This window comes from Medicago sativa, chromosome 5 (genome assembly GCF_051527215.1).
Source record: "Medicago sativa cultivar Bolivia chromosome 5, Bolivia_mono, whole genome shotgun sequence".
Lineage (NCBI taxonomy): Eukaryota > Viridiplantae > Streptophyta > Magnoliopsida > Fabales > Fabaceae > Medicago > Medicago sativa.
Genome location: NC_140753.1, coordinates 9,201,278 through 9,216,782, shown reverse-complemented (window position 1 = coordinate 9,216,782; position 15,505 = coordinate 9,201,278). Strand labels below are relative to the sequence as shown.

The window sequence follows — 15,505 nt, the reverse complement described above, 5'->3', positions numbered from 1 at the left end:
CCAAGTCCTTCATGGCCACCCTTTTGACCCATCAAAAAGCCCAAGATATGACATGTTCTTACACCTTGCGAATGTAGACCACTAGCAACTTGTTTATCAACTTCACTCAATTTGCGGTAATTAGGCATCAAATGGACAAAACGCAAAGGAGCTAATTCATGGTTGTGAGAGGGTTTGAAAACAGAAACTCTCCAAATCGTACGAACAAAGTCGTAGACTACTTGAAGTTTCGCAGAACAATTAGTTCGAATGGTTAGCGTAGATCGGCTGCCATTCTTCTTATTTTTTCCATCATTAATACCCTCCTTATTGCATACTAATTGACGCATAATAATGTTCCCATTAGAATCACGTTTCACATCATCCTTTCTTACTTCAAACTCGTAGTATTTTGCAAACAATAGATAAAACTTTATAGCTTCATCCTCTGTGTTGAATTCCATATCCCTTATATCATCATCTGTCACATCACTGATGCATTTGTAGCCATCAAAGTTCTCTTTCCCTTGCTCATTGCAAACACCATTACCATGGTTAAATTCCACACCGTCTGCATCTCCGTCAGTACAAACATCGTTGCTGCTATTGACTTTTATATCTTCAGTATCACTATCAGTGTCAACATCATTAACACTATTAAATTCCACCCCATCTGTATCACTATCAGTGTCAATATCATTAACACTATTAAATTCCACCTCATCTGTATCACTATATACATCAAAAGGCAATGTTGCTTCACTATATGTAGACATTTTAAAATTATAACCTACAAAAAACACATTATAGTGATGATTAGTTAATCATTGTGAGAAATACTACAAGTCATATAGGGTGATGACTTAGAGCCAATTAGACTATAAAAAGAGAAAGATGTAGGCAGGCAGTGCAGGATTGAACTATTATCTAAGGTAAATGGGCTATAACATTATAGTATCCTTGTTAGCCATAGCCCTTTTGTTAGATTTTAATGAACAATTAACTCGTGTTAGTTCTTAGTTTAGAAAGTATATACAAATGTTAGATTGTATCTTATGGATATGGGGGCCATGGTACATTTGTATTTAGGCCTACTTTATTTAACAAAAAATCCACCTGCTATCTATTATAATTGTTTGATCAGGCGTATAGTGTATATACGCATATATAAAAAAAATGCATGTTATTAAGAATAACATTTCTGATATATGTTAATGACTAGATGCGCAAAATTTACTTTGACATGACATATATCGAGTCTTCAAGAGAAAAATCATTTTTGCAGCAGTGAATTCTGAATTGAGTCTAATTTACTCTGATATATTGTCTTATCTCTTGACCCTTGTAACTGATATATGTTTTCTTGTAGTAAAAATCATCCTTGTTTCTGAAGTTAAAAAGTTTTAGGAGCATATAAGTCTATATGAGCAATTTCATGTACTGATAACAGTTTCTGTTCTGGTTTAGTAGCTAGTGTTTTTATATTTTTCATATAGTTCTGTTTTTCAGTTAATTGTTATGTGTTACGATCCTATTATATAATCTATGTTGTTTTGCATCTCTGTCAATCTAGAGAGTCCACTTTTAATGCTTTTAGATAGAAAGGCAAGTGATCAATGGATTTGAGATTCAAGTTCCTCTTTTGCATCATCTTTTAATGCTTTTTTTTTATCAAATTGATGTTGTTTGATGAATTAGCATTATGTGAACCTTATTTGATCTATATGCATGTGTGTGCATGTATCAGAGAAGTTGAAGACATTATGGAAATAAGGGGACCAAACATACATAGAAGGGATCAGAAATAAACTCTACAACATTATTGAAGAGCTCAAGTTTACTTTATAAACATTCATAGCTTGTTGGATTTGATCAAAGTGAGTGGATTGATATGTTGGTAATGGCATGCAAATTTGTAACAACCATTCAATTTAGCCCCTAAATATTTTGAAATAGCACAATAGGATTCTCACGATAGGTTTCAGATCAAGAAACTAGGATTCAATTTGTAATCTAGGCCTAGATTACCAACGATAGGATTCTCACGATAACAACATGATCAATGTGCCTAATAACAGCAGGATTCTCATGATAGTGTAAATCAAATCAATAAGAAAGATAAGTCACGATATCTGATGTGATTTTGGAAACAACGGCGATTCTCACGATGTCTGGAATCAAACGGGCGGCAGCGATTCTCACGATAATTGGATTGAACAATCAAGATGGGAAGAAGAATGAAGAAGAAATTGCAGGTTATGTCTGTTCTAGGTTTTGGAATGGAACAAAATTTATGAACGTATTTGATGTGAAATTTTAATTCTTACAAGCCCTATAGTGTAAATTAATTAAGATTGTATATTTGATGTGAAATTTTAATTCTTACAAGCCCTATAATGTAAATTAATTAAGATTGTATACCTAAATATAATTAAATAAAAATTAAAAGTTACCTTAGGATTAAAATTGAGTTTTCTATTTAAAAAAAATAAAAAATTTGACTCATTTATTTGACATTAATGTTACATTTCTATATTGCATTTTGATTGGTTGATATGTTGAAAGGGTAAAATACCCTCTAAACAAGAGAGGGTAATCTAGAAAAAACCTTTTTTATTTTATTAATTGACAAGTGGGGCATAATATGTGGAACAAGAAATATTATTAAGGTGTTGTATGTTTTATAAAGAAATTCTAATACGGGACACCTTTATTAGTGGTCCATCGTGAACTAGTACTTAAAAACTTTTAAATTCCAATGACGACAAATGTTATTTTTTGGTTGTAGATGTTAATGATCCTCTTCATTTTTTATTATTAAAATGATACTCCCTCCATCCCTTAATGTAGACACCCATTGTCTTTTTCACATTTCTTAAGAAATGTTGTCAGTGTAATTAATGTGTCTGTTTTATGTGTTAATATTACCAAATTGTCCTTTGTTTGTATGTGTATTAAATTTGACTTTTCATATTTCAAGACAAGTTAGTAGTATTAATTAGGGGTATGTTTAGGAAAAAAATAATAAATGCATCTAGTAATTTGAAAGGGGGTTTACATTTAAGGACAAAAATAAAGTCAAACGGGGGCTTAGATATAGAGACGGAGGGAGTATTATTTATTTTTTGTCAAGTAGCCTAAAGGCTAGAATTCACCCTTTTTTAAGGTGAATGAGTGGGGTGTCTGGAGTTCGAACTCCAGCCTCTGCATATAATAATGCATGTCCCTGCCAACTGAACTATGCTCACAGGGACAAAAATAATGATTTAATTGATATCATTTTGATTAAAACAACATAAAATAAATACGTAAATTTTATTGAACCGACATCAATCAAATCATTGTTTTATACCGTTGTTAGAATTTATGATAACTTTGCGTACTAGTCACTTTGGACCACCTTCGTAGAAATTTACCATGTTTTACATTCAATTATATATTGTAATTTATGTGATGCTTGATGACTTAAGTGATATTTATGGTGTGAAATTAATATGACCCTTGTGTGAAATGTGAATGGTGCTAAAGGTTTTATTTGAGAAATCATGATCAACGTGATCAACGTGTGATATGCGAAAATTATGCAATGTGAGTTACGTGGATGAGGACATTAACCATCATTATCCTTTGTAAATAATGTGATGTGAATAATATGAATCGTGTTAAGATGTGCATTGTGTCATATATGTGAAATTGAAAGCCTCAGACTTGGTCAATGTCAACGATAGCTATCTATTATGAGGAATGATTTAGGCTTATGAGGGGAGGAAGACATGTGTTATGACTTATGGTCAAGTGAAGTGTTGATCATGTCGTCATTTCTCATGTATGAAAACATCGATTCACTTTTGTGGAATCCAAATTTGAAATGTAAGTTCCATAAAGTTGTAGTCTTCAAAATAAAATGATACTTGACCTATAATATTGTTGAATTTTGAAACCTTCATTTCACTTGGAAACGATTTATACTTTTTGATAGGTAGAAACGATGCTATAGTTCTAGAGGATGCAACTATAAGTGAAATAAATATCTATTCCATGCCTAACTCTTTGAGAAGAGAACAAACTCACACACTCATAGCATTTTTTGTGTTTACACAATTCTAAAATAACAACTTTGCATAGGCAAATTGAAGCATCAAATTAACATGCTTTATTATAAGCTTATTATCGATTGACACGTATCAAAACATCAGTCTTCTTTGAAATGTCTTTCAATGGATCCAAGGAGAGTTGAATTAATATAATCTTGGGGACCATGAGCAGGTAATCCTGGAATTAGTAAACCAACCATCCTAAAAAAGAAGAGAAACCACCCTTCTCTGTAGTGAGGTCCATTTCTATAGGCAATGGTAAAGCTCCTTATGAGTTCCAGTATGGCATTAAATATCATGGGTATTACACACCAAGGTGAAAAATAGTTCTTGTTGGGTTCTTCTTCAAGAATCTGTATTGAAATCAAATAATGAGAATTTCACTTGCATAAAAAAAATTGATAACTTGATAAATTTGATATATCCAGTATATTACTTTTGGTATGATCAAATGCATACACATGAACCGACAAACATTATCTAGCTGAAAGGGTTAGAATCTCATAACGTGGCAAATCAAAGTTCAAATTTCAATCGGGAGAGGTCGTTTCGGACACACCTCAAATCAGATTAAGTCAAACGGAGGGAACATATGAAGAAAAAAAGATGCACATCAAATTTCATACGTACCTTGAGTTCATAGCGCCTATTAAAGAAAAGGCAGATCCCAAAGTGTTTGAAGAGCATATCCTTATCATCGTAGGGCAACCTTGGAACAACGTCATTGCAATAAACAAACCTACAATAGGTTATACGATTTTCCTTCATTTTTTGTTGCATATATTGTGCATATCTCTCATCTCCAACTCTTGGTTGTCCAAATGTGTAAATCCCTTCCAACCTCTCAATCAACAATTTCTCATCATGTAAGAACATAATTGTTGGAAAAAGTATTGCTAATGCTCCACCCAAACTATGACCCGTAATTATAAACTTTGCATTAGGATTTTCACTCAAACCTTTTCTTAATATGTCCCTAATAACATAATAGGCTAGTGGGGCAAGTTTTTCATCTCTTTCAATCTCTTTAGGCCAACCCAAATTCTTTTGTAGTCCTAGGGCTTTCATGAATCCACCGTGTGCTCTTCCAACACCGGGAATCCCATACCAAGAGATATCAAGATCGGTGCACCATGCATCTGCATCAAAGGGTTCTGTTCCTCTAAAAGCCACCACATAAGTGTCACGGTCCTTAAATTTGTCCAATAATATCAAGACTTGGGTTGTGGCTCTTTCTTGATATTCTGCATATGTTAGGATATTAAAAAGAAAAATTAATCAACCATACAGTTAACTATTCTTCAATATAATTTAATAAGCTTGAAAATTGAAATCATGAATACAAATGTACTCAATTCAATCTCAAAAGCAAGCAAAAATAAGTAGGGCCTAACCACTATCTAAAAAGCTACTTTAATGAAAATTACTTTTGAGTAGTTTTTGTAAAAAAATATTTCTTATAACTGATTTTTTTTAAATGATTTTCATTATAGTCAACAAACACAAAATAACTTACATTTTTTTTTTTAATTCTCTACAAGTCAATCTCTAAAAATTATTGAATATCAATTTTTTTTTTAAATATGTAACAGTTGATCTTCTCATTTACAATTAATTCTTATAATATAACAAAAAATTAAATTAAAAGTTTAAATTCTCATTCATAAAAAATATTTTCATAAAAAGGAAAGAGTTATAGAAAAATTAAATTGTGTTAATTAAAATATATTTTAATAATTATTTCATTAATTTATTAAAAATATATAATCAATTAGTGATGTGAGACTAATTTGTTAATATTTTCTTATATGTGTATATTATAGAATATAGACCACTAAATGAGTTTTTTTTCTTTCCATTCTTATATTTAAGACCAGGATAGTATATAGATAGAGTTGGTTTGTTTTTTAGTTCATACCATTCCAGCAGTCAAAAAATCCCACATACTCCATCTGTAAGAAAGAAAGAAAGAAAAAAAATAGGAGTGAGTCAAAAGAAAGTAATTAAATGAACATATATAGAAGATAAAAAGCACCCCAAAAAACTTAACAAATAAGTTAATTTTGTACCTTCCAGTCATATTTGATAGTATATTTAAGGAAAGCTTCATTCTCATAGACTGCTTTTGCAGCCATCATAGATAGATTAACATAGTATTTGCTGTCTTGACGCTTGAGAATGTCGAGGTTTACTCGTGAATCCAAATTTCCAATGCAAGACAAGTATTTTGATGATTTAGGATTTGGAACTTCCAAATGACCTGTTTTTGTTTATAATAACAATGAGATTAGAAGTCAAAATCGTTTTAGACGGATCATCATATCACATAAAGAGCAACTTTTGTTTTTGGATTGAAATAATAATTAACATCTTTCAAAATAAAATTAGCAAATAAAATTAAGAGAAAATATTGATAAGATAAAAAAAAAAACATTTGCTTTTTTATTACTAACTGATATCAACATTTATATCCTTCTTAAAAATTATTTTATAATCATACATTTAAATAAAAATAAATTCATCCCCAAAAATCAACTTATATATAGACCAAAGTCTTTTATACTATAAGTCAACATAATTAAATTTTGGTGAAGATATCTTAGATATTTTTTCGTATGTATCAAAATTCAAACATGTAATTATTGAATGTCATGTCGTTTTTATATTTCATTATTTTAATTTTTTATATGAATTTTAATTTTTAATTAATTTTGCTTACAAATTATCGATACCAACAAAATTCTAGAATGCTAAAGAATTTTTCTTAATTTTTTAAAGGTAAAATATCTTTATAATTTCAATATACAAATATTGGTTTGACTAGAATATTATCACAATAAAGACAAACAAATACGTTTTTATATTTGTTTAAATAAATAGCTCTATTATTTGATTAGGCTTAAAAAGAACTTTAAATGATTTTAAGCCTCACCTTAGCAATGCAAACTTTTGAAATGGATTGGCCTAGTTTTCATTTAATAAATAGATTTGTCTAAAATGTATAAGCAAAATAATCTTGGACCATGCACAAATACCTTTTTTATCATGGAATCAATAAATCAAATCATATATTGTTTAATTTATCGATGAAATTTTTGAGCAAAAAAAAAATTATTGATGAAATTTATTAATTCAATGGTGAAAACAAGCTTTTGTGCATGATGGAAGTTGTAAGATATCACTTATACATTAAAGAATTGAACTAATTTGAATCGGACGTAAACTTAAATGTGTGCCGGACCATGATGCATATAGACCCCCTTATGCTACTTTGCCAGCTATTTTCATGAAGAAATGTTATCTGTACAATATTATTTTTTTTTAGAAAATCTGTACAATATTTTTATTGTCGCATCGCATGGACATAGGGTGGATACACAATTTAATTTTCTATTATTTTTAGAGGATTCTATAAATCATGATACAAAATAAATAAATTATAAGTTATATATTTTTATACAGATTCAAAATATGGGGTCAATATCCTCGTGACTCGTGAGCTTAGCTCAGTTGGCAGAAACAATGTATAGTATATGAAATGTCTGGGGTTCAAACTTCAGTCACCACAAAAAAAAATATGGGGTCACTAATTTTACCGGGACAAGGATTTTTTAATTTTAATAGCACAATTTAAAGAAAATATTAACAATTGTCTTTAAGAAATTTAAAAAAAAAAAATTATCTTAAAAATCATGCGTATCTTATAAATTCTTTTCATTTTTAAATCGTGTCATAAAACACTTGTCATCAAGATCTTATATATCTTTAATAGCACAAATGAAACAAGATCTGACCAATACACATGGGACAGAAGAGCCACTCAAGAACTAAGGAAAATAGACCAATACAAGCAACGAAACAGGCCAAACCAGACACTTGTAAAAGACTCAAATTGCCTGCTTGGGACTGAGATCTGATTTACTACAATTGAAATATGTCTTAACTTATAAAACCCATCAAATATTCATTTAGCTGGTCAGATTTACCACTTTTTTTCCTTTTACTTGTTAATTAGGTATTTGACAAGTTAATATAGTAGCAAGTATCAAATTGACATAATATAGTATAAATTAACTAAATTCAGAAACGAACCTGAGAGAAAGTTAATTATAATCATGGTGATTCCTCCATTAAGAGCAATGAGGTTAATCAACATCTCAACCCAATAACCAATCTTGGCAAGTGGTTTAGCAATGAACAACAAGAATTTCTGGAGAACAATAGAGATAAATATAAGCCATCTACCTCTGAAACTTCCCTCCACATCTCCTTCAGCATTACTATCCACAAATTTCCTATGCCCTATGTCCCGGGAAAATAAAATACGAATAATATCAAAGAAATGAGCATCTTCTGGATTCAAAATCATATAACTATCAGCAAAACCCTTATCGCAAGTAGAAGCCATGGCTTAAGGTAGTTAATAGCACAATAATGGAGAGGAGAGGAAAGGTAGACTGATATATAGTTCTTTTTTAGCCTATGGTTGTGAGTGTCTTGACTCTAGACTATAGTTAAGTATATATACACATGGCTGTAGTGACACATTTTTGTTGTAACTAGTTAATACGAGTGTATTTTGTCACATTTTTTTCATTTTGTATTGATTTCTCATAAAGTATTCCTTCTACTGTATTTTTTTATCAAGTATCATAGTGGTTAGAATTCACATTTTAAAGTGAATAAGTGGGATGTCTGGAGTTTAAACTCTCACATCTGTATATAACAATAGATTATCTCTACTAATTGAGTTATGCTCACGGAGTCCTTCTACTATATTTAATTCAAGACACGGTAGGATATTTATATTTTTAAGGACAAATGTTAGTTGTTAAGGTGTGTTTGTTTCAAGGTTTGTAATATCATTTCCGAAAGAGCATTGATATTTTGACAATCAAAGAGTGACAACTTTACTTACACCGTAGAGTTGTTGGGAAGGCAGACCAGGATGGCACAAATCCCCAGGGCAATAAAAAATTATTAAAAAATGAATTGGTATATGTTGACCGTATGAATAGACGGTGTGGTTGTAAGCTTGGATGTTAATTTATCATTCATGTTTCCGAAAATGTGAGATTGAAAATGCAACATTCTCATGTTTGTTTCAAGTTTTGAAAATTTATTTTTAGGAACGTTATTTACACATGATTGCTTATATTCTTATTCACATGTTTAAAGGATTGGAATCTAACATCGAATACAACCTCAACTTGCTATAAATTCTCACTACCACTCACATTTATTTTCATTTTATTTTTTTAATTAAATAATTTCTAAAACATTTTCATATAATCTAAATTTTTACCAAACATATAGGTATGAATGTTATTCTTAGATGAGAAAGAATGAGTTGTTAAGAGAGAGATAGACACAAAGGTATCAAGGACACCAAAAGCCAATGGCACCCAAGTGCTATCCTAATGAAGAGTGTTATTTGAACAACCATTTAGTTGACAACTTATGGAACAACCATAATAGACTTGTGTGGGTTTCAAGAAGGGTTTTGTCCTTCCTTAAAGAAAGGTTTTTTTTTAATCCTTTTTTAGAGTATGAAAAGAAAGGGAAAGACAACTTTCTCCACGTGTGATTAGTGCAGCGGGAAGTGCATGTAGCTATGAAGCCCCGATACGGATACGGATACGGGTACGATACGATACGGGTACGCGAATACGTCAAAAATTTCAAATTTAGGATACGATACGGCTTGGATACGTTTACAATTTTTTTTTAATATATATATATTAGACATAATCGCACAAAAAATAAATAGCGTGAAATCTTAAAACTAATTACACCAAGTCAAAATACAATGGACCATTCACCAACTAAGATATCCTTTAAACCAAAACATACCATATAAACAACCTGCACTATGATGATACCAAGGTAGTATGAAGATAGTCACCCTTTTCAAGTAATGGCCAATATAATGATCCCAATTTACAAAAATTAATACTTGTGATCAAAATACAAATAAAAATTTTAAATAAAAATTAAATTAAATCATTCGGATACTTCTAGGATACGTATCTGGGAGTATCCTTAACGTATCCTTAAGGTATCCAATATATTTTTAAATAAAAATTAAATTAAATCAATCGGATACTTCTGGGATACGTATCCGGGAGTATCCGCGGAGTATCGGTATCCGATACGTATCCGACACGGATACGGCACCATTTTGGAGTATCCGGGCTTCATAGGCATGTAGTATCAATCATTTGTAGTTTATCATTTTTTATGACTTTTCGTCGATGTTGAGCTATCTTTTTTTGTTTATTTAATTTGAATTATTGAAGAGATTAGATAAGATCAATCTTTGATTGATTGATATGTGCAATAAGAAAACAGTAGACGTTGATAAGGGATAATGACAAAAAAAAAATTAAATGTGGATATTGACGAAAAAAAACAATTAATAAAGAGTAAAATTAGGGTTCTTATAAGTTTAGTTCACTTGCTAACGGATAACGCATGATATATGTAGGGGTCGAGGTTCAAACCTCAGACACTCCACTTATTTAACTTTAAGGTAAATTTCTTTAGCTGTTAGGCTATTTGACAAAAAAAAATTAGAAACACAATAAAAATTAGAGAGAGAATTATTCTAAAAATTATCATAAAATAAGTGTTTACATATTGTTTCTCTACTTTGGATGTTTCTCTACTTTGGACGATTTCTTAATTAAAAGTATTTTCTTTTCTATAATAATTGCGTGTCACTTTTCATGAAGGCCAATGCACGTTACAATTTTGGTATATTTTATTATTGCACGTTGCGGTCCCCAATTGAATAGCACGGGTGGAAATTTCAGCCACACCCTCTTCTATATTGGTTGTACTTATTCTAACTACCATGTGCTAGAAACTACCATTGCTGCATGATTGTATAATTCGGTAGTGATATTTAAACATTTTTATTTAGTTTTTACACGCTTATTTATTAAAACCTCATTTTTTTCTTTCTAGTACATTATCAATATATAACTTTTATTAACTAAAAGTAATGGTCATTTTGGTTCCTGAATATGTAAAGGAGCAGTCACAATAGTCCCTCAATGTATTAAATTTTAAAATTGTTTCTGATTATGCATTTTGTTAGTCAAAATAGTCTATAATGTTAAAATAATCTTTCAATACTCATAATAATTTTTTTCATATATGGACTGAATTGGCAATAAGTAATTATAACGAAGTATTTTAATGTCAAAGACTATTTTGACTAACAAGGTGCACAATCATGGACTATTTTGAAATTTCGATGCATTGAGAGACTATTTTGGCTACTCGTTACACATTCAGGGACAAAAATGACTATTATCCATTAAAGTATTCTTATCATCTCTTTTCTCTCGGGAGATGTTTAGGAGGTATACTTGCTTGGATACAAGCCCAAATAAATATATTTGGACACAAACAAAAATAAAATAAAATAAAAGAGAATAAAATTAAATAATGCCAATTGATGTGACTAAACAATTTTTCTTAAATTTTGCTCATTTAATATAAGAGTACCTAAATGATATTGATTTATGATTGTCTTCATGCAAGATTTTTCCGGTGTCTAGATGTATCAATATTGTACATGAATTACTTTCCTATATTATAAAATAGGCTTAATTGCATGTTTGGTCCCTTATGTTTATTTTAGTTTTCAAGTTGGTCCCTTATGTTTTGAAAGTTTCAAGTTGGTCCCATACGTTTATTTTAGTTTTCAAGTTGGTCTCTTACGTTTTGAAAGTTTCAAGTTAGTCCCTTATGTTTATTTTAGTTTTCAAGTTGGTCCCTTATGTTTATTTTAGTTTTCAAGTTGGTCCCTTATGTTTTGGACCGACTTGAAAACTAAAATAAACATAAGGGACCGACTTGAAAACTAAAATAAACATAAGGGACCAACTTGAAACTTTCAAAACGTAAGGGACCAACTTGAAAACTTTTAAAACGTAAGGGACCAACTTGAAACTTTCAAAACGTAAGGGACCAACTTGAAAACTAAAATAAACATAAGGGACCAAACATGCAATTAAGCCTATAAAATACTACTGCAATTTGAGATATCCAGTACATTTTCAAATTGTTCCTCTTGATTTATGTTCTTTCCTTCATGCAGTCAAGTATGAGAGGGTGACTATAAGATTTGGTTTTGAAGAAATGTCACCTCTCTTTCTATTTCTTACAAACAAGTAAATTGTTGCCAAAATTGGTTCACAAATCATCAAGGCGTTGTGCAACCTCTTGAAAAAAAACTCAATAATATTCACATAGTTTTTAGGTAGTTAAGAATGAAAAATTGCATTCAGATTGATGAATCTATTTTAGGTAGTTAAGAATGAAATTGCATGCAGATTGTCACGCCTATGGGTCCTGAGAGGCCTCGAACCGAGACTCACCTCTAAAAAAATGCTAAATAAACACTGGCCTGTTATGGGTAAGCTATGCCATATTAGATGGTGTAAGGCATTTCCATAGCACCTTGCTTGATATTGTTTTCACCCAAAAGCTTATCAACATGCATGCCATTGTCTTCAGGTTCATATGAGCTCCCTTTCTTCTTTTATTACTAGGTGAATACACTCATACCTTTTTGAGGTATGTTCTCTTCATTCAGATTATGTAATGTCATGTCATATTTTTATATTAATTTATTTGAAAATCAAATCAAATTTTAAGCGAATTTTTATTACCAAGTATTGGTACCCAACCAAGCTTCTAAGAATTATCATTGAACAAAGGAAAAATGAGTAATTATCAGTTATAGTCAATTCTCTTCTGCAAATAACATGTCTCACAATTAAAATAGAAAAAAAGTTGATCTCAACGTATCAAACTCAGAGTTAGTTTGGTTCAGCTTATTCCAAGACCAGAAGCAATTCTAGAGCCTCAAAAGTGAAAAACTGGATTTTCAATGGTGTTTGGTTTGGCTTTTCAAAATTGCTTCTATCCCCCCAAAAGCAATTATCCTTGAAGCTACAAATCCTAGCTTCTACCTTTTCTAGAATCAATTCTCCAATAAATTTTATATTTTATTATTACAACCTATTATTTTCCTTTATTGCCCTTTATCAATTCTCCTTCTTTTTGTTTGTAATTTAATTTGATGAACCAAATTTAATCAAAAAACTTTTTTTTTACAAGAAAAAAAAAGTTTATGGTAATCAAAAAACTTTTTTTTTGAAAGTGGTAATCAAAAAAATTAACGAATATTTTTGTAACTTAAAAAAACTTTATTATTTTTGAAATTTATTTTTTTTGAAACTTAAAAAAAAGTTAACGAATATTTTTGTAACTTAAAAAAACTTTATTATTTTTGTAACTTAAAAAAAAGTTTATGGTAATCAAAAAACATTTTTTTTGAAAGTGGTAATCAAAAAAATTAACGAATTTTTTCAAAACTTTTTTTTTGGAAGTGGTAATCAAAAAAATTAACGAATATTTTTGTAACTTAAAAAAACTTTATTATTTTTGAAAGTTTATTTTTTTTAAACTTAAAAAAAAGTTAACGAATATTTTTGTAACTTAAAAAAACTTTATTATTTTTGTAACTTAAAAAAAAAGTTTATGGTAATCAAAAAACTTTTTTTTTGAAAGTGGTAATCAAAAAAATTAACGAATTTTTTCAAAACTTTTTTTTTGAAAGTGGTAATCAAAAAAATTTATTATTTTTGGCAACAAACTCTAGTATTGTTTAACTTAAATATATTTTATCAAAAAAATATAAAATATATGAATAAATATTTTTGTAAAAAAATATAAAATATATGAACAAGTATTTTTGTAAAAAAATTTGTTTAATGATCGTATTTATTATTTTTTAAATTAATATATAGAAAATTTATTTATTTAAATTAAATAATATATCTACATTTAGTTTTGATCTACATACACATTCAACTATGTCTAAATTCTATGTCTATTTTAGTAATTATACATTCAAAAGCAATTTTGATCAAAATCATCCAAACAACATTCAGTTTGTTTAATCAATTCTACATAATTGTATCCAAACATAAATCAATTCTGTCAGAATCAATTCTGTCAGAATCAATTCTATCAGAATCAATTCTGTCAGAATCAATTATATTCAAAGCTGAACCAAACACACTTGATTCTTGCTTTTCCAATTTTTTTCTGTTTATTTTCTAAATGCACGCATTAAATTACATGTTAGTTAACCTATATAAATACTTTATATTTTACTACTATAAATGAATTTATGGAGTCTGTAATAGATAATTTTATTAAAAAAATTATAAATTAATGATGTGACCGAAACTCATTTAATTATCGTTTTTATTAGTTTATTATATCCTCATCAATGATGTAAGAACTCTCCTTGTAACTATTGTCCACTTGATTCTCATTCACCACGACCATGGTGTGAAGTGTGAACAAAAGGGATCAAAACTTGTGGCATATGTGGGTCCATCATTAAATTGTGATTTTCCAAATTAGGGAAGAAAAAAATCAACGTTGTACATCATGAGTTTAACATCATGACCCAGCAAACAGCAAAGATGTCCTTGAATTAAATTTGGCCAGCTGCCCCATTAAAATCTTTCAATTATTGGCTGATCAAGGGTCTGTTTGTTACGGATTAAAATAAAAGTGATTATGATATAAAATAATTTGAAGATTATTTTTTTGAGATTTTGGGTGTGTTTGTTTTAGCTTTAAAAAAAAGATTTTGTGTTAAAAGATTCTAGAGATTAAGTTTTAAATATTTTAAAAAAAATCTGAAGTTATTTTTGTTTACCTACTACCCATAAAAATCTATTTTTTTAAATAAAATGAGTTTTAACATGTACATTTGTTACCTCATTGTTTTTGAAAAAAATAGATTTTGAGAAAAACTAATCCTAATAGCTTTTAATTTTAGGGTCAAAATAGATTTTATTGATAAAATGATTTATCTGAAAATCTAAAACAAACACTTAAAACTGAAAAAAGTGATTTTTTCAAGGAAAAAATAGATTTTTGTTGGAAAAAATCCAAAATAAACGGGGACTAAATCTGCCCTTACCACCTGAATTAAAAACGATCCCTTGAACAGGTCTGTTTCAAATCCTAAATTATCTACTTCTTCACCCGTAATGTGGGTGAAGCTAGTGACTAAATTATCTGAAAAGAAAAAAATACATACTCGATCTTGTTCCCAAAAACATATTCGACCTGTATTTCGACCCGTATTTTATTATAGGAGCCTATAAAACAATTTATGGTATTAAGAAAGTTGTTGATCGTAGTAAATTTGTCTAAAACGTGCCAAATTATCAATAATTATTTTGTGATACATTTTGTCAAAATTATGCCCCACAATGAACCGAATCAACTCAAACATGGTCAATAACTTGACTCAAAAATTAACTAATTGAATTTGATTTATGAACCAAATGAGTTAAACTTAATTTGGAAATTAAGTTTGTTAATTAAAT

General features: G+C 29.4%; 1 protein-coding gene across 1 annotated transcript; it reads right to left on the bottom strand.

The window, feature by feature from the left end:
• Positions 1-3,992: 3,992 nt before the first annotated feature.
• Positions 3,993-8,567, bottom strand: LOC146919789 (triacylglycerol lipase OBL1-like). Its single transcript, XM_085713190.1, has 5 exons — positions 8,166-8,567; positions 6,143-6,333; positions 5,992-6,025; positions 4,704-5,317; positions 3,993-4,426 (listed from the first exon to the last, which is right to left on the bottom strand). Exons 1-5 carry the CDS (start codon positions 8,479-8,481, stop codon positions 4,172-4,174), a joined length of 1,410 nt encoding a protein of 469 aa, XP_085569316.1. The 5' UTR covers positions 8,482-8,567; the 3' UTR covers positions 3,993-4,171.
• Between the last annotated feature and the right edge of the window lie 6,938 nt (positions 8,568-15,505).